Genomic DNA, 25,173 nt, shown 5'->3' on the forward strand with positions numbered 1-25,173 from the left:
TGTTTTCTTCAATTTCCGACCTCGTCTGAGAAATATTCAGTTCCTTAATTCCCAGCGAGTCAAGTGACCATAGGTCACAAATTTCCAAGTCACTAACATGAAGCGATAAAAGTACTTCATTAGTACTACTGCTTTCCCCCATTCTCCCCATTATTGTTCATCCGAAAAAAGTATTCATCGCAACGAGTCCACTCTCTTTTCTCTTAAGACAGATTTTTCTCTCTCTTAAGACAGATTTTTGACTTCCCCTGTAAACAGTTTCCCTGCATAGTCTGCATCTATCAATCCGTGGATTTTATTAACCTTGCTATCGAACAAACAGAAGTTTTCATTTACAGTTAAATCACTAGGAAAAATTCCACAATTCTTAATTTCTTCTATAAGTTTCCTATTTTCCAATTTCGGAATTGGCGCACAAATAGTTTTTTGTTCCATTACATTAGACGTTCAATCGAAACTATTATCTACATTACTCAGATTAAGAACATATTTTCAATGCTTTTCTTTTCTCTGTAAACCCCCAAATAATCCATGCACAACAATTTCCTGTCCTATATCTTTTAATTTTAACTTACGCGCAGCAAATTCTGAAATATAACTACAAGAGCTACCAGTATCAATTATTATTCTAATCAAATGTTTCTGTGTCGCTCTCTAAATGTTTACAATAAGCGTTTGTAACATAACCCATTCTCTGTTAGAAGTATTGTTTAAAGCATAATCAGCATTTTATGTTTTCGAGAAATCCTCCCTTGAAGTTTTTCCTTTACCCATACACATTATAGTTACGTGTCTGTCAGAACATAAATCACATTTAACATTAGTCTTGTAAGCCGAAGAAAGATGTCTTTTTTTTAATGTTATTTAAATATCTAAAACAAGAGCCAGATCGCTTACAAATTTCTGCCTTCTGCAAACTTAATTGATTATTCATACAGGAAACCCTGTAATGTCTATTGGATTTACAAAATAAAGAAATCTGGTCGTATTCACTTTTCTTACTAGGAACAGACTCATTAATTAATGCTGACGCCATTGATGGGCTCCGGCAGTCTGATTGATTCATTCTAGCAGGAGGTTTCAGTTCCAAAACAGAATTGTTTATAGTTAAGAAAGTTCTTTCTCTAACCATGAGTTGTGATGATAAAAAATATATTCACTCACCAATTTCACAATCAGAAGTATCATTTCCCCCTTTATTATGCTCTAAAAGTAGATCAATTTTGTTATTATAGGAACTAAAATACTTGAATAGCTATCCTTTTTCACGATAAACTTTCTAAACTTCTAATATTTTTTTGTACATGATTAAAGAAGTTACGGAAACTTCTTACATCATTGGAGTTTTTTGATGGACTTGTTTGAAGTAATTTTTCAATGTGTACGTTGATTAAAATACTTTTATCCCCAAATCTTTGTTTCAAAATATCAATTGAGTGGTCATAATGTTCCGCTGTCAATTCTAATCCGTCGATTAAGCTAAAAGCAGAACCTCCCAAAAATGATCTTAAATAGTTAAATTTATCAATTTTACTCACCCCCAGGGGGCACCTCGAAATGAGGATGAGATGCTTCCGGCATGGTGGTTGGATCTTGCCACCCTGGAGGGTACACAAATAGGTGGGGGACCTGACTCCTCCCATCGATGACGGGACGTACTTCATTCGGTGAGGGTTATACCGTGGCCGGTAATGGCCCTTAGGACTCAACCACAGTTCCCGCCAGTGTTGCTGTTGCGGCTGTCCGGTCATTCAGTTTTATGGTTTAAATCTGTGTGCCTTCGTGGCGGGTCGGAAAGTCATATGGCTGACTTATCAATTTTACTCAAATTTTCTTTCTTGTGAACGGCAGATTTAAACGAATTCCAAAAATTTAACCATTCACTTATTTCACCAAAGAATTGCAGAATAGTTAATTTTGGCAATTTTATGTGGTCCTTCGAGCTGTTCAGAGTAATATTGGAATTTTGCCACGAATTATCAGATTCGGATACGTTATTTATTTTCCGAATTAATCTAAGTGTTTTGAATCTCGTTTTTGTTATTTTTTCTTTATACTCTTCTACACTTTCGAATTTTTCTTCTATTTCATCAATTTTAATCAAACTTTCAATTTGTGAATTAATTACTCTTAGTTCCTCGCCTCTTTCTTTAAAAAGTTCGATAGATTCGTCTAGCTCTTAGACTTTCACATCTGGTTTTAATATGTCACTCTTCGATTTTAGTTATTTGCTTTGTCACTGCACCTTGTAAACAACCACGTTTACGTCATAATCTCTTTAGCTCTTCAGATATTTTCAATTGTGAATTTATTTCTATTATAGTAAAGGTATCATATAGATTCAACGATCAATTTTACAAATTATCAATATTTCTGAAAGTAAGTGTTTATCTTTCGTTTTCAAACATGCAAAATATCTTAAGTTTACTCTTTTGCACATATGAATCAAAATGTTTATAAATACTTATTACTCTTTAGTGGAAGTCCCTGTTCGGGCGCCAGGTATCCTTTTATCAGCAAAAACTGAAGAAAAAAATCTAATTCAAATAAGGAAATTAGGCTTACCTTATATTCCAGGACCGCCACTATAGATGAGTAATAATATCGCTTTTGTACAAATAATCCACATTCTTTGAGACGAAACATTTATTCACACTTCAAGCACATAAATAAACAGAAATAACACTTAGAATTAAGGGCATCTTAAATTTCAATTTACAATCTAAGCCGAAGACCATGTGTTGGTGCTTTCAGTAGGTCTCGGTATCAACTGGTTCGAATACAGCGGTGCTGCTTCGGATTCCAAGGTTCAAGATGGTAGGAGTTTGTGACAATACACATATTTAAACATTGGTTGAAATCGATGAATACAATTGAATATTTAAATTTTGAAAAATACACGCAAACAAAAAACCTACGTTCTCACAAAAGTCTGGTCTGTATCACAATTCATATTTTCACATATTAGCTTCTATTAATAATATAGTCCCAAAAGAAACAATGATTATTTAAATTTAATTTATATTCTAAATTAAAAAGTTGATTGCAATTACAAAAAAACCCCATTACATTTATTTACTTACATCTGTATATTCAATAGTATCCGCCTTTCCCGCCTCCATATCCTCCAGTTCCACCTCCGTATCTTCCACCGCCTCCTTTACCTAATGCAGAGCCTCTTCCGTATCCTCCGCAACTTCCTTTTCCAAATCCAGAGCCACTCCATATCCTATGCCACTTCCTTTACCAAATCCAGAGCTTACACCATATCCTACGCTCCTTCCTTTTCCAAATCCAGAGCCTACTCCATAACCTAAGCCACTTCCTTTACCAATTCCATATCCTCCTCTATAACCACCTACGAAACCTTTTCCACCTCCATAACCTCCTCCACTACTACCTCCGAATCATCTGTTTTCATAACCTCCACTGCCACCTCCGTGGCCAATTTCGCCTCTTCCAAGTTGAGATAAGCTGATACCGATGATAGCTTCTCCTCCTTTTCCACCACCGGTGCCGCCTCCATATCCCGTACCTCCTAAAATACAGTATCCAATATTATTAATTAAATTTCAGCTTCAGTAGAGAAAAATTATTATTTTTTCAAGTATTTATATATTCCATATTTGATTAACGATACTATTCTGGCATATTTTTAAATTTATCTCAAATATTAATTATTTTTCAACAGAATTAAAAAAAATATTTGGAAAATTCTTCTTCTTCTATTTTTAGGTGTATAAAAAGCGTCAACTAATCGTTTAGTTTGAAAAATGTTGAATGGTAATATTACTATGCGCTTTCAAAATTATAATATTTTTTGGTGCCTTTTGTCATTATTATTAACTACGTACTATATTTTTAATGGACATTTTTAGTTAAACGTGTTTCTTTCACGATTCAAAGTACTCCTAATTTTTAAAAATTAAAAACTAAAAATATAAAGCCTGTTTAAAAATTTAAAAAGTGAAAATCGGATGACCACGCAATTTCAAATAAATTAGTTAAAAGACACTTTAAGACCTATTGAATAAAATTATATAGCATTCATATTCTTTAAAAAAAATTTCAATTAGATGTTTTTTTAATTACTTCAGGGGAAAATATTAAAAGTAAGAAGAAAACATTCATTTTAAGCATTTTAAAAATAAATGTTTACGTTTAATTTTATGTCATCCATGTAAATTTCACTGAAATAAAAAATAATAATAAACAAATAAATAATTATTTTTATTGTAAATATTAACAATTATATAAATGGAAAATATAAATTTCAAAACATTAATTTAAAATTTGTTAAAATCAATAAGATTTAGTAAACTGTGAAATAAAATTGTATTCCTATACAGGAAAAATTAATTGCAGCCTTTAAAGAAAAAAAAATAACCAAGCAATCAATAAAAAAAGTCATTAGTAAATAAATAACAGTGTTATTTCAATTATGATAAATAAATAACATTTACTATCGAATTCCATACAAATCCATCAAATAAATTCTAATGAAAAACATGACTGCGAGAAATTAATTGACTTATATTTTAAAATATTAAAATACAGGTTCTATATATATAAAAAAAATAATTTTTGCTTTTAAAAAAATACCTAAACAATTGATGAAAAAATCATTATGGCAAATCCTTAACAGTTTTTCCATTTCAGTTATGATAAATAAATAGCAATTATTATCAATTATCTGGGAAATAAAGCTAACGTAAATCATGGTTGCTGAGTGTTAATAGGTAGAGTTTGAATTAAATTTAAAATATTGCTTAGTAAACACTTCCATATCCACTGCCTCCTAATGACAGTCCTTTTCCACTGCTTCCTCCTCCAAATCCTCCTTTACCGCCACCGACATATCCTCTTCCACCTCCTCCGAATCCTCCCTTTCCGCCGCCACCGTATTCTCCACTGCCTCCTTCGAAGCCTCCATACCCACCGCCATCTACTCCATGCCCACCACTTACAGATTCAATGGGTATGGCAGCAAAAACAGTGTCTCCACCTCCGCCTCCCTTTCCAAATCCTCCCCCACCATGCCCACCACCACCATATTCTCTTCCGTATTCACCTCCTCCTCCTCCACCGAGGCTAGATACAGAAAGTACGAGACAACTCACAGTCGCCCAAGCAAACCAACTCTGCAATTAATCAAAGGTTATTTAACAAGAATTATTTAAATACATTCATTTAATACTTTAGATTGATAAAATCATAAGAAATCATAAGAAACTTATTTCATATTTTTTTAGTTTCCTAATGAGAATTTTCGGTATTTTTTATTTATGCACAAACATTTAAGAAATAAAATGAAATTTCACAATTCCAAAAATTTATTCTTTATTTTGATGAGTTTATAGATTTTATTCAATTTTGGATAAAATCTTACTGTCTATGTCAATCAATAGTAAATATCCCGAACACAAATCAGGTATTCTATGTCAATAGGAACTGCGATTTGATATTATTCCTAATTATTTTTACGTAAAATTCATAAATTATATGTAGTTTCTTCCGTTCACATGCTTTACCTATGGGTTCTTTAAAAATATTCAATTTAAAAATTCTTTTTACTCTTGTTCCAACTACTTTAATAAAATTCTGGTCATCATTTCAATGTATTTCTATAAAAATATTATATTCGTCTGTCAAACCTTATTTTTAGGCTCAAAATTTAATTAAAATATACATTTCAAAACTACAGAAATTTTTATTAAATATAATCTTATAAATTATAAACAATCGTTAAATATAATCTCCATTAAATAAACCTTACATTAAAATATAAGAGTTGGTAGGGGTTAATCTTCAAAGACCTTTTGTATAATTTATATGAATCCCTTTTTTTACTTCCTAGTTTCTTTTTTTTTTTTCTTCTTTAGTTAAAGTGAAATTTAATGAATTAAGAAGTCGACATATTTAGAAAACTTTACTTTTCAAACTGGTGAAAGTAAATTAATGCTTTTTTATTAACCCTTCTAATGCTTTTATTTATTTATTTTAAATCATGTAAGATTTAAAACATTTGATAGCGATAACTCACCATTTCAGAAATCATCAATGCTGCAAAAAAAATTTACCAAGACATTGCATTTTTAAACAATGCTACTTTGCCCATAAGTAGCCTAAATTTTAAATTTTAAAACAAGATATGAAATTTGTTGTTGCCAAATGTGTGGTGTGTCTATTTTTTTTTTTTTTTTCATGAAGGCAACGTAAATCATTCTCAACATCAACAATCTATGCATCAACTACAACATGAACTAAACATGGAAAACCAAATATTGCATTTTTTTTTATATCGAAGTCACATTACCAACTATGCTTATAATAAATCAGGGTGCAATTTTTTTATTGGAACTCGATTCTCCTACTTAAAAAAATGCGTGAATTCGGCATGGAATGACCTGCAATCTTTGCATCTGATTATTGGCTCAGAGAAAATGTAATCTTTTGAAGATATGCAATATTTATCGTTTTATCCATGATGTAATATCAACAACTTATCCTTCCTAATACGTATTCTCATCTGAATAACATTTTAGAGAATTATCTACACACTTTTTTTCTATGAGAGAGATCTAATAAAAGAAAATGAGAATTCAATATGGCAAATACATTTCTATTCAGGAACAAGGAAAGAAATAGGGAACTGTCAATAAGAGAAACCAGAAAAAGAGAGAAAAGCATTGAGGGATTGAAGGCGGTGCCTTGGATAGAAATTAGACAAAAGATGAGTTGGCCCGCGTTTCAAGATAAGTCTAGTTAAATTGTATCTCATATGGCCTATGAGTTTAAGGAGAGAAAGGGCTTTAATTTTAAAGGTCTAAGAGCTAAAAAGTGTGATTTTAACTTCTATCTTCAAGAAAGTCAATTACTTGTAGGCCCATTGCATTTTCATGAGCTGCCACCTGTATTTGTCTTGCTTATTGATTTTCTCTTCGGATTTTTGTTGTTTCTTTTTTTTTATTTTTGTTGATTATCGAACTCTTAGAATGATAAAGTCAGTCCAAAGTGTCAAACTGACATCGTAAATAATAATAATAAAAAAACGAAATTTAAATTCATTATATAATTTTATGAGTTACTGGTACTCTGCAACCTTAATGAATGAAACGCTACTAGTTTTGTTTTTTGGTACCAATCTACAGAAAATTCCCATTCTGTTGTAAATAATAATTCTCAATAAGCTATCGCAAGAAAAATCCCGCTAATGAACTGATTACCGCTGAGTTACCAAGTATGGAATAAGCTCAAATATAGCCATAAACCAAGCACCGTCTTAAACTTCATTAGCACCAAAAATCTAATAAGTTAAAATGTTATAATTTTTTTTCTCAATAATCTATCACCTTAAAGTGTATGTGTTGCAGCTGAATATCATCAATGTTTTATCTATGATAGCAGATCACTTTTAGATTTTAGTTAACTATCGCATTTAAATTTTCATTTTACAGCTGATTACTTCTTTAATAACAATTCTGTTCGGATACAGTAATATAGTTTCAGAATATCATTTAGTTAACGTAACTTTAGCAGGTCTTCATCATTGAAGTTCCTGCCAAGATATAAAATCATAAAGAGAAAGGAGATCAAGGACTTTTACTTAGAACTTCCCATGATGCTGAGAATGTGTTCATTATGGGACAAAAATCCTCTTATATACGAAAGAAATCGAGTCAGTCGGTCTCTGCTTTATTTCTCTTTCATTCGTCCAATTCTCTCAGCTGACCCCTAAATCTTTCTTTTTTTTCGTCCATTCCTGTCCCTCAATTGGATGCGGACAATTTCTGAATGGTTAAAAGAAGGATCATCGGAATTCTGGAATGCGATATTTAATTCTTTCGATTGTGACTGAGTAATTTCATGGGCGATTTTCTTGTCTAACGATGTGAGGTGTGTTTCTCAAGACTTTCTGATGTACTTCCGAACATAGCGCCAGTATGTGCTTAGTATCAGCTTAAGATGAAACAACTTCGGCTTGCATTTACGAAACAGTCTCCTTTTTACATAGAACAATCCCTTTGGTAGCCCCCCCCCCCCCAAAAAAAAATGTGTACATTTTCTTTTGCTTAATTCTTTGAATTTTTTCAGTTATTTTGTTCATATACATTTAAAGGAATAAATATAAAACCGATCCCTTGATGTATTTGATCCGAGTTTTCATACTTGTATCTAATCAAAAATCGCATTTTAACTTTTATCTTTATATCTTTTTATTTATTTATTTATTTATCGCTTTCGCATACCCATGAGCAGACGCGCTACCTGATAATCAACATGACGTTGCATTTTATCCGAGTTTTAATACATGTTTACTCTTAAGAAGTTAACATCATTTGATATACTAGCAGTACCCACACAGAGTTCCCCGTACCATAGCATTCAAGAGGGAAAATGAGCTTTAAACTTTATGCTGGGCTTACACTCGGCCAGTTATAAGACGGCCGTAGGTCCCGACGGGACAATAACATGCCGCTGTATTATATTTTTTTCTTACTGCACATGCGTTTGTAGAACTGGTGGCTTTTTTTTTAGCTTGAAAAAATTTATCACTTATCATACAGGGTTATCAAGAAAGAACAGGAGGTGTTCGGAGCCCTGTAGCCTGCTATGTACTGGACGAAATATAACAAAATTTAGCCGCTATACAAATTAAAGTATGCGGTCTCAATTTATCAAGAAAAAAAAATATTACCAAAAAAGCCGATAGTGGAAATCTTGGCGCTGCGATCGGAAACTTTATTATGTAATTTGTTTATATGGTTACTTTGTGACATGATAAAAAGTAGGGTTGCGGGAATTTAAGTCATTCTGCATTGTCACTAAGTGGACGCGCCTTATTAGTAAGCTGTTTCATCAGTGAGATGAAAATGCCAGTGCTGCTCTTCGTGGATACCGGCGGTTAAAACAGTTACGTAGAGGATAAATTGTTAAAATATAATTAAAAATAAGTTTTTGAAACTATGCTGATCCCCACACAATCTGCCATGCATGCGTTTCGCAATTTAAACCATTAAAGTGATATTAATAATTTTCTACAGAATTTATAGCCCAAAAATGAACTTTCGAAAGGTGTTTTCACTTTTATTTTGATTGCAGGAAAATTGGTTTTAAAATGACGACAGCTTATAAACCTGCGAAGAAATAATTGCTTTGTGCAATTTGTTGGAAAGGTTTGCAAGAAGCAATTATTACAATTGAGTTCGGCTAGATAGAGTCAGTTACGAAACGTTTTCAAATAACGTTTTCGAAACGTCTTCCTCAAGATTCTTTTGTTTTAGATGCGGATCTTTTAGAAGTAATATCATCTCTATTTGATAAAATATATGCAGGTTTTAATTTGTTAGTATTTATTTACTTTTATTTCTTTACCTTCTACTGGAAAATGCATATTTGTTGATTGACTCATTAGAAAAAAAAATTCTTAATATGAGAATACATTTATTACCCGATTGTATCACTGTAAAGAAAAAATGAAAATATTTCATTCTCATAAAAACTCAGCTGGAAATGAAATATTTTTAACACAAAGGTTAGAAACAAGCTCTCTTGAAGAGAAGCAAGCAATCCTAACAATATATAAATAACGTGCCATTTGGAGCTGAATAACTTCCATCTAGCTATTACATTTAAATAGAAATTAGGCAGTTGACTTAGTTATATGGAAGTGTAAATGGATGAATAATGTAAACATGTACGACACGAAATTTATCATCATCTGTCCTAGAAGAATTTGAAATTTTGATTTTTAGCCAGTTGGCTTTGCTTTTTTGACAATTTATGCATCCAGCTACTGAATTTCAATACTCTTTTTTTTCAGTTTGTTCAAATTGAATTAGAAGTAATTTTTTGATTGTGTTTTTAATTTAATGTATATTAATCCGGAATCATTTGGTTCCAGAAGTACTTAGGAATTATTGCTCTAATACCAGATGTTGAACTTGGACTATGAGATCGAAGTTGATTTCGGGTTGGCTTTATTTTATATTTTAAAAATCTCAAAGTGATAATTTTTGAAATTCTTTCAGTACTTTAATAAAATCGTGGCAATCAGCAATATTAATACTGTAAAGTCAGTAATATTACAGTAATTACATTGTTTAGAGGGATAATTAGTTATCAATATTAATCAAATAGCTTCTGTCCTTCTAAAAATTATTCGAATTACTTGAAGGAAAAATATATGCTTAAGAATTTTTTGTTCTTGTGTGTTTTATTTCCTTTGGATTTCTTTGTGAAAAATTCGATTATTTCCAGTTTCAAATTGTTCAAGTTCTGAACTTACAACCCAGTCAGGTGTTTTTGAAAAGAGACGAAGATAGCTTAATAGTGTTGCATTTTTAAAAGCTTGTCTCCACTATGCAAATACATTTTTAATCGCTTAATATTTTTTTGAAAATTTATTTTGACTCTATCTTTCCTTTTAGAGACATGTGTTTATGCAATATTGTTTGAATAATTCTTTCACCTTTTTACTTTTCGAACTGGAGATTTTAACGAATGTCTACATTTCAGACCTTCCTAAGTTTAATAAAAAAAACATGTCTGGAGTTTTGTCTCTCTGCATTTGAATACGATCAATCAAAATCTTTTCTAGACAGACGGATGGAAGTTGGTGCAATGATTTTACACCACAGTTGTAAATTTCTAGCAAATGAAGGTCAAAATTCGCTCAGGCAGTACTTTTATATGCCTGTAAATGCAATAAATTAAATGAATGCAAATTTGTACATGATCTATTACTGTAGCTCTATTATAAATTTTGTTTCCGATCCGCCGAATAAAAGACGTCTAAATAAAGGCGTTTTATTTTCTTGCACTTAGGTATTAGCAATATCCCAGGAATGAATTGCCAAACAATGTCCCTAAAGATCGCATGAGAGTTTAATTAAAAATGCCAGATTATCGTCAAAGACTAATATCTCGTAATTATCGTTAACCAATGCCATTCAAGGCGGCTTTACAGAATTTTCCTCAAATTTATGCGATGGAAGCAGGAAATTACATCGTTATTAGAGAGTAATCTTGAAGGCTTTGAGAAGACTACTTTGAAAATAGAAAGAAAATTTACCATTCCTAAAAATTGTGTTTGAATTGTGAATGGTATTTGGTAATGAATTGTGTTTGGTAACTTATTAATTTTACCTCAACTATCTTAGGATAACTTAAAGTTTGTGATTACTTCGACTAGCTTATAATAATTGATAATTTGATATTATTTTGATTACCATAAAGTAATAATAATATTACTTCAATTAATTTAACTTATTTTTAACTATTAAAGCTGATTTATGGTTTTATGTGAACGGCAACAGTATGAAATAAAAAAGTCATTTGGATGTCGATGTTTGTGTGGTTGGGATTTATTTTAACTAACCTGTTTTATTATAATTTAGACGAAACAACGACAGATTAATTCATAATTCGTATTTAAATAATCTAATAAGTAAAGTTTTAGGGTTGAATGGAAAAACTTATGCAAAGATTTGAATGTCGTTAATTGTCTTCTTCTGAAACCTTACTATGATTAATGCCTTCCATATATATGTATTTAAAATGCAGCTCCTTAAATATTCAATGTTTAGATCTTGAATGTTGGATGGAGCCTTTCGTTATATAAAATGCAGTGTGTCAAATATGAAAAGTCTCAAAGAAAATGTTATGACAGATTTGGCCTTTTCTTCATTGGATATAAGATTTGGAAATATTTCCATAATAAATCAAACTTCGAAAAAATATTTTTACTTTTACGAACGTGGTTCATGTAAATAAATCTGGAAAATGGGTATCACTCTCAGACTATTGTGACAATTAATCTTTGATGTTCCCTGCATTAACGAAATTCTCCATCTTTCTATTGGAATAAGAGAAAAGAACCATAAATTATCTTCGTAATCTGAGGAGAAAATTATAAATAAAAATTGAAAAAAGCTAAACTATAAAAAAAAGCTCTTACTCATTATTAAACACAATAATTTAAAATCTTGAAATGAGAGTATTTCATTTTCTAATTTAAGCTATGTTTCATTAATTACTTAAAAATTTTTAATTTTAGAATTGGAACCTTTTGGAAACTTCATAATGGTGATATTAGAGAGAATAAGCTCCTGTAGCCTGTTTTCACGCTTGCCAACTGAAAAACGCAGAGTAAGAAATTCTTAGAGGCTTTATAGTGTTGAGGATTGTAATTTTTTAAATTTTATTTTGCATTTTTATATTCATATTGTATTTTTTACCATGTAAAAAAATTTTCTTGATTTTTTTTAAAACTCAGCACTGCAAATCTCTAAATACAGTGCATACAGTGCATTTGCCTTGCTTAATTTAATTCTAATAATAATACCACTGATGTGAGTCAAGAACTAAGATCACTATAAACTGTTGACTATAATGGGGTCAATAATGGGGTTCTTAAAAAGGTATCCAGTTGAAAAGAGTTGGTTCGTTCGCCAAACATCGATCCTCTTAGGCAAATTCGAATGCAGAATGCGCTTTCTTCGTATTTTACACACATATTTTATCAGTCATGAGGATGAATTTATTGAAGGCTTGTAGCCCTTCAAAAAACAATTCATTTTTCATTCATTCAATTTATTAATCAAAATTATGTTCCTATGTATAAGAAAGCTTATTTTATCGTTATTGCTGTCATTTTTATAAAATGAAAATATAATCGGTATATTAAATCAATTATTCTTTCTCGCCGATTACCAATTGAAATGTTATATTTAATTTTGGTTTTAAAAGTTAATCTTATACTTTAAATTCCTTTACTTTTTTAAAATTGATTTAACACAAAAATCTCTTTTCAATACTTTAATTATTGGTTTTTCAAAAATTGTTAAATTAAAATAAAATACTCCTTTTGAAGTTCTTAAAAAATATTTAGTTTCTTCTGAGATTTTTCGAAATGCAAATATTTAAAAGTTACTCGATGTATTCTCATTTATGAATTCTGAAATTCATAAATTCATTCTCGTTTTATTTCATAATAATGTCGCCGTAAATAATTTTACATGTTATATTATTCCCCATCATCAAAATACCTTTTTATCGCAAATATTAATCTGCGTGAAAAAATTAATTCCTGTGAAGGGCTCATATCAATAAAAAAATAATATTTTATTAATATAGTGCATGAAAGTATGTTCATCTCTAACCAGTAAGTTAAGCAATACAAAATATTTTAAATTAATTATTTTTTAATGACAGCATTTAATTTCATAAATTCTATATACGCTTGAAGAATAAACTTGGAAAACTTTTAAGTTTAAGATAAATGTTTTATAAAATATCTGCTAAAGTGATATTGAGAACTAATAAAGCACAATAAGAATGTTTCACAACAACAAATGCAAATAAATTCAAAGTAACAAAATTCTGTTAGAAGTATGAGATGTTCAAAAAAGTTTTCAAAACGAATATTCATTCCACTATAAGTCTCTACTCTCATTTTTTTATTTCTTAAAGCCCTTTTTTGTGACAATTATGAATTCATATATAGAGAGAAAGAGAGAAACAGTATTTTTATATATAAAAATAACACTTTTTTATTGAAAACATGTCTTCTAATACACAACGCTCACAGAAATCAAGAGCAAATTATATCTTCAATTCTTGAATGTCCCTGCTGAACGGATGGTATACAATTCACAAGATAGACGAAGTTGTCTGGCCACTATATGGTGGACAACTAAGAAAGTGTCCTTTTAGTAAGAAAGACTCACTCTTAGGTCTTCGTGTATCACTGAAGAAGTAGAAAAAAGGAGAACATTACTTTTTCAACTTTGATTTTTTGATGAATAGGGAAAAGGGAATTTCAATAAGAGTTTTATATGTTAAAAATAATTAATATTATATTTTCTTTATCAAAAATAATAGACTCGGTCTCATTTTAAACAGAAGACAATAATAGAACTTGGACTCTTTAAATACTAATTTACTTAAGGAAACCACAGAGTAACAATTTTAATTGTTTATAAATGAGTATCTATCATTCCTTAATACTAGGTTCCAAAGAATTCACAGAAGTAGAATTTTGATATAATAATAGTTCTTATTTTTAATCGTTACAAAAAGGAATATAAAGATACATAGGTAGTCCTATAATCTAAGAAAAGACCTTAGTAATTAATGCAAAATTAATAATTAATCAATACTTAAATATCAGTAAAAATTTATAGATAGGATCAAATTTTAAATTTTGAAATATACACGAAAACTAAAAAGCACATGAAATCCTGATCTGTGTCAAAAATTCGTATATTAGCTTCTTTAAATAATATAATACCAAAAGAAACAATAATTATTTAAATTTGATACTTATTCTAAATTAAAACGTTGATTGTCATTACAGAAAAACAAATATATTAATTATATTTACTTATACCTTTTGATCAATAGTATCCTCCTTTCCCGCCTCCATATCCTCCAGATCCACCTCCGTATCCTCCAGTCCCTCCTTTACCAAATCCACCTCCTCCTCCATATCCTCCGCCACTTCCTTTACCAAATCCAGAGCCAACTCCATATCCTTCACCACTTCCTTTACCAAATCCAGAACCAACTCCATATCCTACACCACTTCCTTTACCAAATCCAGAGCCTACACCATATCCTACGCCACTTCCTTTACCAAATCCAGAGCCTACATCATATCCTACGCCACTTCCTTTTCCAGTTCCAGATCCTTCTCCATAACCATCTCCGATTCCTTTTCCACCTCCATATCCTCCTCCACTACCGCCTCCGAATCCTCCGCCTCCATGTCCTCCACCGACACCTCCGTGGCCACCTCCTCCTCCAAGTTGAGATAAACTGATACCGACAATAGCGACTCCTCCGTTAAATCCTTTTCCAGCACTGTCACCATATCCATATCCACTACCTTCTAAAATAAAGTATTACAATGTTATTAATGAAATTTCAGCTTCAGTAGATAATAATTGTAATTAATTGTTCAAAGAATTTATGTACTCTCTATTTGATTAACGTTACTAATTCTAATATTTTTAAAAAAGAATTTCAGGTAGCAATTAATTTTTAACAGGAATCTTTCTGCGAAATCTGAATTTAAAAAAATATTACAGGTCCTTAGATATGATATTCTTCATCTATTTTTAGACAATTAGAACTATCGTTTAGTTTGAAAAATGTTTAATGACAGTTTTACTATGTGATTTCAAAATTATTGCATTTATTGTTATGGTTATGTTTGTGATAATTATTAAATACGCGCAACATTTTTTAATGGGCAGTTTTAATTAAACCAGTTTCTTTCGTGATTTAAAGACTCCTAAATTAAAAAAAACAGAAATAAAAAGCCAGTTTAAAAATTTCAAATGGGATGTAAACATAATTTATACTGAATGAAAAACTTAAAAGATACATTGTAGCATTTGCATTACCCTATGTTCCCTTTTAGATAAAAGATGACGATGCCTGATTAGGTACGCATCCCAGAGTGCATTGCGATTGTAAAATGAGATAGATGCTGTTCTGTTAAGGTGCGCGTTAATATCTTGTTTTGTGTGAAATTTGATCCTTAAAGAAATGTTCCAGAAAACATGTGTCCTCTTGCTTTTTCGGATCATAATGATCTTCATTTCACCAAATTAAATAAAATTATATAATGTTCATACTTTTTAAAGTATTTTTCAATTAGAGTTTCTTTTAATTATTAGATTGTATGAAGATATTTCACACTAAAGTTCTAAAAGTAAGAATGGAAATATAATTTTAGGCATTTTAAAAATGAATGCTAACGCTTTGTTTTATCTTATCCATGTGAACTTCATTTAAATTGAAAAAATAACAAAATGATGATTTACTTTTAATTTGGATATAAAAAATTATATAATTGGAGAATATAAATTTCAAGACATTAATTTTAAATTTATGAAAAGCAATAAAATTTATTTAGCTATGAGATAAAATTTCATTTCTATACATGAAAAATTAATATTTGCCTTTCAAAATAACTAAACAATCGATGGGAAAATTCATTTTGATAAATAAATAGTAGGTTTATTATTTCATTTATGGTAAATAAATAAGACTAGTAAGTCTTATTATTTAGTAATTAAGTCTATAGTAAGACTAGTAAGTCTATAGTAATAGATTCTCTTACAGATTCATCGAAGTCGCTGAGTGTTAATCGGTTAATTGACTTAAATTTTAAAATATCAAAATAGTGCTTAGTAACTCACCATATCCTCCACCTCCATATCCACCGCCTCCTAATGACAGTCCTTTTCCACCATTTCCTCCTCCATATCCTCTACCACCAAATCCTCCTTTTCCGCCACCGCCGTATCCTCCTCCGCCATATCCTCCAGCACCTCCTCCGAATCCTCCTTTTCCTCCACTGCCGTATCCGCCTCCACCTCCCCCACCATATCCTCCTCCGCCACTGTGTCCACCACCACCATAATCTCCTCCGTATCCACCTCCAACGCCGAGGCTAGATACAGAAAGTAGGAGGCAACTGGCAGTTGCCCAAGCAAACCAATTCTGAAAAAAATCAAAGGTTAAATAGCAAGCATTATTTAAATACAATTATTTAATATTCTAAATTGATAAAATCATATAAAATAAACTTGTTTCTTTTTTTTTTCTTATCTAATCTGACTTTATTACTACTTTTAACTATGTACAAACATTTAAAAAATAAAAATAAATTATAATAACAATAACAAAAAAAATTATTTTTTATTCTGATGAAATTATAGATTTTATATTATTTTGGATTAAAACTTCCACATTTATGCTGATTAATATTAAAATTCCAGAATGCAAGCTAAGTTTCTTTCTGATAATATTAATATAGATTTGTGATTTGATAGTGTTTCCAATTATTTTTACATAACATTCATAACCAATATTTAGCTTTTTTCTGCCCGCATGTTTTACTTATGTGTTCTTTAAAAATATTCAACTTATTTTTGCTCTAGTACCGACTATTTTAATAACTTTCTGATCATGTTTTCAATTATATTTCTATAAGAATATTATGTTCATCTTTTAGTTGTTATTTTCCCAAATTTAATTAAAATATACATTTTAAATAGGAAGAAATATCCTTAAATAATAAGAGATTGGTAATGGTTAATTTGGAAACAACTTCTATGCAATTTATTAGAATTCTTTTTCATTATTTTTTTTGTCTCTTCTTTTCGCTAGTTAGAGTGAAATTGAATGAAAGTAGAAAGTGACATAGTTAGAAAACTTAATTTTTGTTAAAGTTTCAAATTGGTTAAAGAAAACATTTCTTATTTTTACTTATTTAAAATCATACATATTTAAAATACATCATAGTGATGGTTCTTTATCTCGGATATACGAAATGTTGCAAAACTTTTTATCAAGGCATTGCAATTTTAAAAATGTCACTTTACTCATATGTAGCCAAAATTTTTGAATTTAAAGCCATTTGTAAAATTCCTTGTTACCAGTTGTCGCTAGATCTATTCTGCCCTTTTCATATTTTTTTCAGTAATTCATAAATCTTTCTAATCATCAGCAATTTATGCATCATTTCCACCATAAACTAAGCATGAAAAACAAAACGGTGCGTTCTTTACATTACAGTAATTTAACCAGCCATATTTCAAATAAATTGGGCTGTCTAATCTTCGTTGGTTTTGAATTCTCTTATTTGAAGACTATTGAACAATATTTGAATCGGGTATCAAATGATTTGTGTAGCATTTGCATTACTCTATCTTCTCTTCTGGATAATAGATGGCGATGCCTGACTAGGTACGCATCCCATAGTGCACTGCGATTATAATTATAATTAGATGAAATGCTGTTCTGTAAGAGGTGAGCACGGTACTGTCTTTTCTTTGTGTTTTGTATGAAATGTGATCATTACCGAAAACATAATCTTCTTGCTTCCAATTCACGGATCATAATGACTTTCATTATGATCCGTGAAAATTTAATGAAAATTTATGAAAAATTTAATGCAAATTTGCATTAAATTTTTCGCTCAGCAAAAACTTCCAAAACCTAATTTTTTGAAGACTGTAAAGTTTATCGAATCATCAATCTAAAAATAAACAACAATTGACCCTACCTAATAAGGATTCTCATCTGAATAATATTTTAGAAAATTCTCTGAGCACTTTTGTTTCAAAGAGAGAGATCTAATAAAAGAAAATGGGTATTCTATAAAGCAAATATATTTTTGTCAAGGCAACAAGAAGCCAAATAGGAAACTGCCGATAAGAGAAGTCAGAAAAAGAAAGAAAAACATTGAGGAAATGAAGGCGATGTCTTGGATGGAAGTTAGAAAAAAGGTGAGTTGCTCGCGTTTGAATATGGGTTTGGTTTAATTGTATCTCAAGTACCTATCGTTATAAGGAGAGAAAGATTTTTAACTTTAAGGGTCTAAGAGTTAAGAAGAAAGAGTTTTAACTTTGATCTTCAAATAAGTCAAATTTTCAAATGAATGCCCATTGTACTTCCATAATCTGCAACCAGCATTTTCCTTGATTATTGATTTTCAATTCAGGTTTTTAATGCTTTTTTTTTATTTTCGTTGATTATCGAACCCTCAGATTTCTAAAATCAGTCCAAACCAACAAACTGACGTAGTGGAGAAGATAGAGAATTAGATTTTTTTAAAAAAGAAATTTAACTTTCTGAAATAATTTTATAGGGTGCTGCTACTCTGCAGTCCTAGTGGAAGAATCGCCACTGTTACTTTATATCAATCTTAAAAAATTATCGTCTGTTGTAAAGAACAATTTTTAATAAACTATCCCTAGAAAAATTCCATTATTAAAATAATTGCCATTCAGATATCCAGTATGGAATAAGCTCATATATAGATATAAACCAACCATCCGCTACAATTTATTCTCATCTTGAATGGTTATCATCAAAACACATCCAAATGAAAGAACATAAGGAAGTTTCAGCAAGTTATCAACGTATAATTTCCATGTTAAAATTCATTAGCACGAAAATATCTATTAACTTAAAATTTTAATCATAACTTATTAAATAATCTATAACTTTAAGATGTATTTGTTGCAGCTGAATATCTCGTCTATAGTAGTATACGTATTACAGATTTTAGTTAACTATCGCATTTAAATTTCCATTTTGCATCTAATTACCACGATAATAACAATTATGTTCAGATCAATAGTATATCTTTCAGAATAATGTTTAGTTAGCGTAGTTTTAGTAAGTCGTCTTCATTGAAGTCCTTACCAAAATCTTAAAGAGTGAGGAGACGAACAACTCACCTTGGAACTTCCCATGATGCTGAGAATGTGTCCAGCATGGGACGCCGATCCGCTTATATACAAGAGAAATGGGGTCAGTCGGTCTCTGCTTCATTTCTCTTTTATTCGGCCAATTATCTCAGCTGGCCTCTAAGGATACCTTTCTTTTTTTGTTTATTCCTGTCCCCCAATCGGATGTGGACAATTTCTAAATGGTAAACAGGTGAAACATCATCGGAATCGTGGAATGTGATCTTTTATTCTTTCGAGTGTGACTGAATCATTCCGTGAGTGATTTTCTTGTCTAACAATGTCAAATGTGTTTCTCAAGACTTTCTGATATACTTTCAAAACATTGCGCAATTTGTGCTTAATTTGTCTAAAAATGAAGCAAATCGAGTTTGCATTTTTGAAACAATCTGTCTTTTACTATGATTAATAATCATGGTTGCTAAGAAAAAGTGTACCTTCTCTTTTAACTAGTTCTTTTAAGTTATCTTATTCACTTTTAGCTATTTTTTTGTTATCTTGTCCCTATGCATATAAAAACAAAAATGTAAAGTCAATGCTTTGATCGACCTTTTATACTTTTATATAATCAAAAATCTCCTTTTAACTTTTATCTTCCTGGATTTTTGATTTATCGCATTCTCATTATTATGAGAAGAGCTAACTGATAATCAACATGATTTTGCATTAGATTCCCCTTTTAACACAATTTTAAGCAGATAACACCTAAAGATAACTCCTTATGTTGTATTTAATTCATCTAGTTTGTCATAGTATTTGCTTAACGTGGGCATGGAAAAGTGAAAGGATATCTGTTGACAGACAATTTAATCGATTTGGTATAGTTTACTACTATAATAGCAGTATAAAACAAAAGATGTCAATATACTAGTTAAAATTTCTTGCATTTCACTCAAAGTAATCTCCTACCATTGTAATACTCTTCTATCATTGTTTTTTTTTCCTTTTATCCAAACATCCCTTAATGTCGTTTTCATGAAAGCGCTTTAGAATTTATAGTTAATTTTCTTTTATTTGATTAATGGATTTGAAACGGTGACCACTATGAAGCAATTTCAACTATGAAAAATAGGAAAACTTCACAAGGAATCCTAAGTTCTTGGTACAGTATCAGTTGAATACGGAACTTCTGGATGTTTATTAATTGATTGATTAAAATGGGATGAGAATGGGATTTTTGGAAAAAAAGTCCGCTATCCCCTAATGCCAAAAGAGTTCATTCAATAGATGTTAAAAAACTTCAGAGATTGGAGAAGGACCCGAAGACATGGCTTATTAGAAACAGCTTTTTGAATAAACGTTTTGAATGAAGAACAAAAATGAAGATCAATATTAAGTTTTGCAAAAATATTTGACCTATGAGTTGCGTATCTGGAACAAAACAAAATGATATGCTCAATGTTATTTTCATGATTACAAACTTGGCAGTGAGGAAATTTATTCAACAGAGCTGGGGTTATAATCATCTGGGTTAAAAGGCGTGCAGTTATGATACCTTCTATTCTGTTTCTGAGCCGTGAATTGAGGGAAAACATAGTGGGAACATCGCTAATAGATTCTTGATATTTACTATTTTTAAAAATGTGATTCATTTTTTGTAGTGAGATTTCCTGATAGTGGGTAATTAAATCTTCTGAAGCAATCCACTCCAGCAATGGGTGAGACTTCGTGACCAGTTTTGCGAGTACTCCCGCCTTTTCATTTCCATATATCTGTGAATGTCCTGGAATCTACACCAAGCATATTTTCCGATTTCATTTTCCCCTGACTTGAATTTTGCCTGCTAATCTATGAATGACTTTTGGAGATTTGATTGTCAGGCATTTTAAATCTTGAAGGGCCAAATAGATGTTTGTCAACAAAAGCAAATTTTTTCCTGTTAATGAAAGTTCATCCAGAGCTTGACAATGTGCCAAGGCTTCCGCTGTAAAAATGGAATTGATGGGGTGAATTCTACAGACGAAGGATTGGTTACAAGAGATACCCGCAACAGAAGTGAAAGATTGAGATTTGGATGCATCCGTAGCGATAGTAAAATAATCTTGAAATTGTTTGTTTCAAAGAGATTCTTGATCATGTAACTAGGAAGAGCTTTATTTTGAAAACTAAAGTCTGAAAGATGAATTTCACAAAAATTGTTTTAGGAGATAATGGGGTCTGGCAGAGTAATAACATAATTTTTAGTAGAATTCAGGTTTGCAAATAAATTTTCAATTATAATTTCGTCTTTTTTATCTAATTTGATTCCAGGATTGGTATTATGATGATAGATAGGTGAATGAGTGCCATTGTCAAGTTGCCTGATAAAGAATTTCACGGCTAATCTTTTAATTTTTTCCGATTGCATTTCCTGACCCGCGATTTTCATTAGAATAATATTTGGGGTCCATTTTGGCTGTTCAAGTGTTATTCTAAGGGCTATAGTTTGTATCGAATTGCAGGTTTTGTATTGAATCTCGGAGAATTTATTGGTTATTGTGCTGTTGTATTAAAATAGACTTAGGATGCTATTATTGGTTATGTTTACGAAATCCGTTGTTCTAGGGCGTATGTTTTATAAGCAATAGATTTTAAAGCATTAATTTTTCTAAGTGCTTTAGCTCGAATATTTTAAAATAAAACCCCATTTTGGTTTGTTTTCGAAAAATCGATGCCTAAGTATTTAATACATTGTTTCCAAGGGAGAGGGAAACCAGCATATGTAATTCGAGGAGTCGGCTGCGATTTCTTTTTTGATAGGTCAGCAATAGAGCATTTCTCGGGGCTGATTTTAAGTTTCCAATAACTACACCATTTGTGGATGTTTTCCATGGTATTTCGAAGCTTTTTTGAAATGTAATCTAAAGAGTATGAACACAAAAGATAAAAATGTCATCAGCAAAAATTGAGCATTCCACATCAACCTCAAGCGTTTCAAAGAAATCCGCAAGGAAAATTACAAAGAGTATGGGTGAGACAACAGTACCTTGAGGCAAACCTTCCTGAAGAGTTTTTCTCTTAGAAAGAGAATTCCTCCAACGAACTTGAAAAGTTAGGTTTTAGAGCAAGTTGTGTATGACCTTTGAAATATTGCCTTTGATACCAAGCTGAAGGCCCTTCAGCATAATACCATCAATGTAAACCGAGTCATATGCACTTTTAAGATCTAAACTAATTCCGATAAAATATTTCTTTAGACTGTGGGCTTTTGCAATGGCTGTGTGGATTTTATATACTGCAATCTGATTGTCGCTGAGGGGATGGACACCATTCACAAAAGGAGGAATTCTTCTCTCAATTACTAAATGATGGGTAATAAGCTGAATCAAGATTCCTTCAAAAGTTTTTGAGAAAACAGAGGTGAGAACTATTGGTTTATAAGATGTGATTTTTGTTTTGTCCATATTAGGTTCAGGAATTGGGACAATGATTAAATGTTTCCATTCCTCCGGAGTAAAAGATGTTCGTAAGAGCCTCTTGAAAGACGGATGTGATGTTTATTAGATTTGTGATACTAAGATTCCTAAACCAATTTGTTGTAATACCATCAGCACCAGGTGTGGAGTTCCGTGCTTTTTTATAGCGTATCTGACTTCCTGCATGTGAATAGGAGTATTAAGACAAATGCGGTCTTCGATATAGTCAAATGGAATTGGCCTATGCTTGATGCTACTGTCAGTAAAAAAAAAAAAAAAAAAAAATCAACAAAAAGATTGCTTTGCTGAAATGGATTTGCGACAAAACGATTGTTATGCTGAATGAGATTTGAAATATTCAATGGTTTGAATGATTGTAAAACTAGTTGAGAATCGAGTAACACATTCTAGGATTTGTAGAAATGTTGCAAATTTTATCCCATAATTTCGACTAGCCTTTTTAATATGAAAACGAAGTATTGCCACATATTGTTTGTGCTTTATCCAGTCTGGTTCTGAAATGAAACGAAGAGCTCTTTTTCGAAATATAATTTTCAATTTTTGAAATCTGTGACAAGATAGGTTCTACCAGGGAGGATAAGATTTAATCGGCAAAAATATTAATTTTGTGTCTTTCCGTATACCTTCCGAAATCCTGCTTGTCAATGCACTTATATTAGTTTTTGTAGCCAATACTTTTGCCAATTGCTCCATAGTCCGCTTCCAAACTATTGTTTTTATATACCTAGCACTTGACTCTAAATTTGACCACGTAATAATGACTGGGCAATGATCACTTTCAAAGGATGAATCAGAAACATAGCAATTAACGCCATGAGAGAGAGATACCGAGCAGATCTCGAGCAACGAAGCTGATCTAGTGCAAGTGGCATACGTAGGGTTCGAAGAATAAAGGAGGACAAAACTGGAATTTTGAAGCCATTCTACGAAATCATTGCTCAGAGGAGATGATTTATTTGATCCCCAAAGGGGATGATGGAGATTAAAGTCGCCAAATATAAAAACAGGGACGGAGAAAGAATCAAAATAACCTTTTACATGTTCTATATTGAGTCCTTGAGGAGAATATAAGTTGATGATAATAAAATTTAAGCCTTTATGATAAACTTCAACTGCAAGAATTTCATGGTTGCTATTATGTGTAGCACTAATTGGAATAATTCTACCAGATGCGTTTTTTGGAATTCCACTAATTAAACCACCTCCAAGCCGATCTTGCATGTCGAAATAAAACAAATTTTTAGTTGATCATAGAAAGTGGTCTTCAGGCATGAAGAATGTTTCTTGAATCTAGAATTCGGATGAAGAAAAAGGAGGAACTTTGAGCCATTTTTTTTTAAGACCTTTGTAGTTGCAGTGTACAAAAGTCATTGTAAAAAACAAAACGACAAAAACTCTGAAAAAAACCCAGTTCCAAATAAATTATGGGAAAACAAAAATGTTTGAAGACGCACACGAAAAACAAAAGAAAAAAAAGAAAAAGAAGGGAAATTAGCGAAACCAAGAACTAACCTAAAGCTCCTGCATCCAATTGCATTGGAATAGCAGATGCTTTTCGAATCTTTTCTAATGCTTTTTTCTTTCTTGATGGGGAAAGATTTTCGCCGCCAAGGTTACTCATGGCTGTTAACTTATGTGACAACGATTCCACCAATTTTTCAAACATTCCAAGGATTATGTTAATTTGCTCTTCCATTTTAATTGTCCTTCTTTGGATGACAGATTCTATCCTTTCATTCCTTTTAATGATCATAGTCTCCATTTTTTCGTTTATTTGTTCTTCGATATTTTTATAGGAGCATTTATTTTGACAGCTGTCGTGTAACTAGATTTCTTTGATTGATTGTAGATTCGTCTCGCCTCAGCAGTTGTGATATTGTTTCTACATTTGAGTTCTAAAATGTCTTTCTCCTCGATAAAAAAGGGCATCCTCTCGATGTGGCCGAATGCTCGTCTTCAGAGTTGATACATTTCTGTGGCGATTGCCTTCATGAATGTCGCCACATAGATGACAAATCTTTGGTTATTCGCATACAATTGACGGGTGCATGAAACTAAAACAATTTGTGCACTGCCGTGGCTTGTCAATAAATGATTGTATTTTTCGATTTGTGAACTAAATCTTTGCTTCTACCGGGAAACGTGTTCCAAGTTTCGTTATGAGAACGGGTAATGTCTCCCGGGAGTAATTCTGTTTTATAAATTACCTCATCTCAACAATTTCAAATTCGTTATTTTTTGTTAACTCTTCGGCAATTTCTAGCAGTTGGACTTTTGTTGGGATATCATAGAGTAGAAATCGGGAGGTTATATATAATATCCGTCGTAACCGGAATATTTACTATGTTGTCTAAATTATGTAATTGGGCTGCACAAACAGGATCCTGGGTTGTAAACAGGATTTTTCCTTTGGGAGTAAATTTCCTTTTTTGTATGTTTGCATGATGCTTTATTTTCTCTTTTATGAAAGATTGTAGGGTAAATGG

At 31.2% G+C, this 25,173-nt stretch overlaps 1 protein-coding gene across 1 annotated transcript in view; it reads left to right on the forward strand.

The window, feature by feature from the left end:
• LOC129962286 (uncharacterized) overlaps window positions 1–14,838 on the forward strand; it is a 45,927-nt gene extending 31,089 nt beyond the window's left edge. The window contains 4 exon segments of the mRNA XM_056076033.1: window positions 3,101–3,183; window positions 4,809–5,104; window positions 12,059–12,150; window positions 14,407–14,838. Coding sequence (XP_055932008.1) covers window positions 3,101–3,183; window positions 4,809–5,104; window positions 12,059–12,150; window positions 14,407–14,814 — 879 coding nt within the window. The 3' untranslated portion in view covers window positions 14,815–14,838.
• The last annotated feature ends 10,335 nt before the right edge of the window (window positions 14,839–25,173 follow it).

The sequence above is a fragment of the Argiope bruennichi genome, chromosome 2 (genome assembly GCF_947563725.1).
Source record: "Argiope bruennichi chromosome 2, qqArgBrue1.1, whole genome shotgun sequence".
NCBI classification, from domain to species: Eukaryota; Metazoa; Arthropoda; class Arachnida; order Araneae; family Araneidae; genus Argiope; species Argiope bruennichi.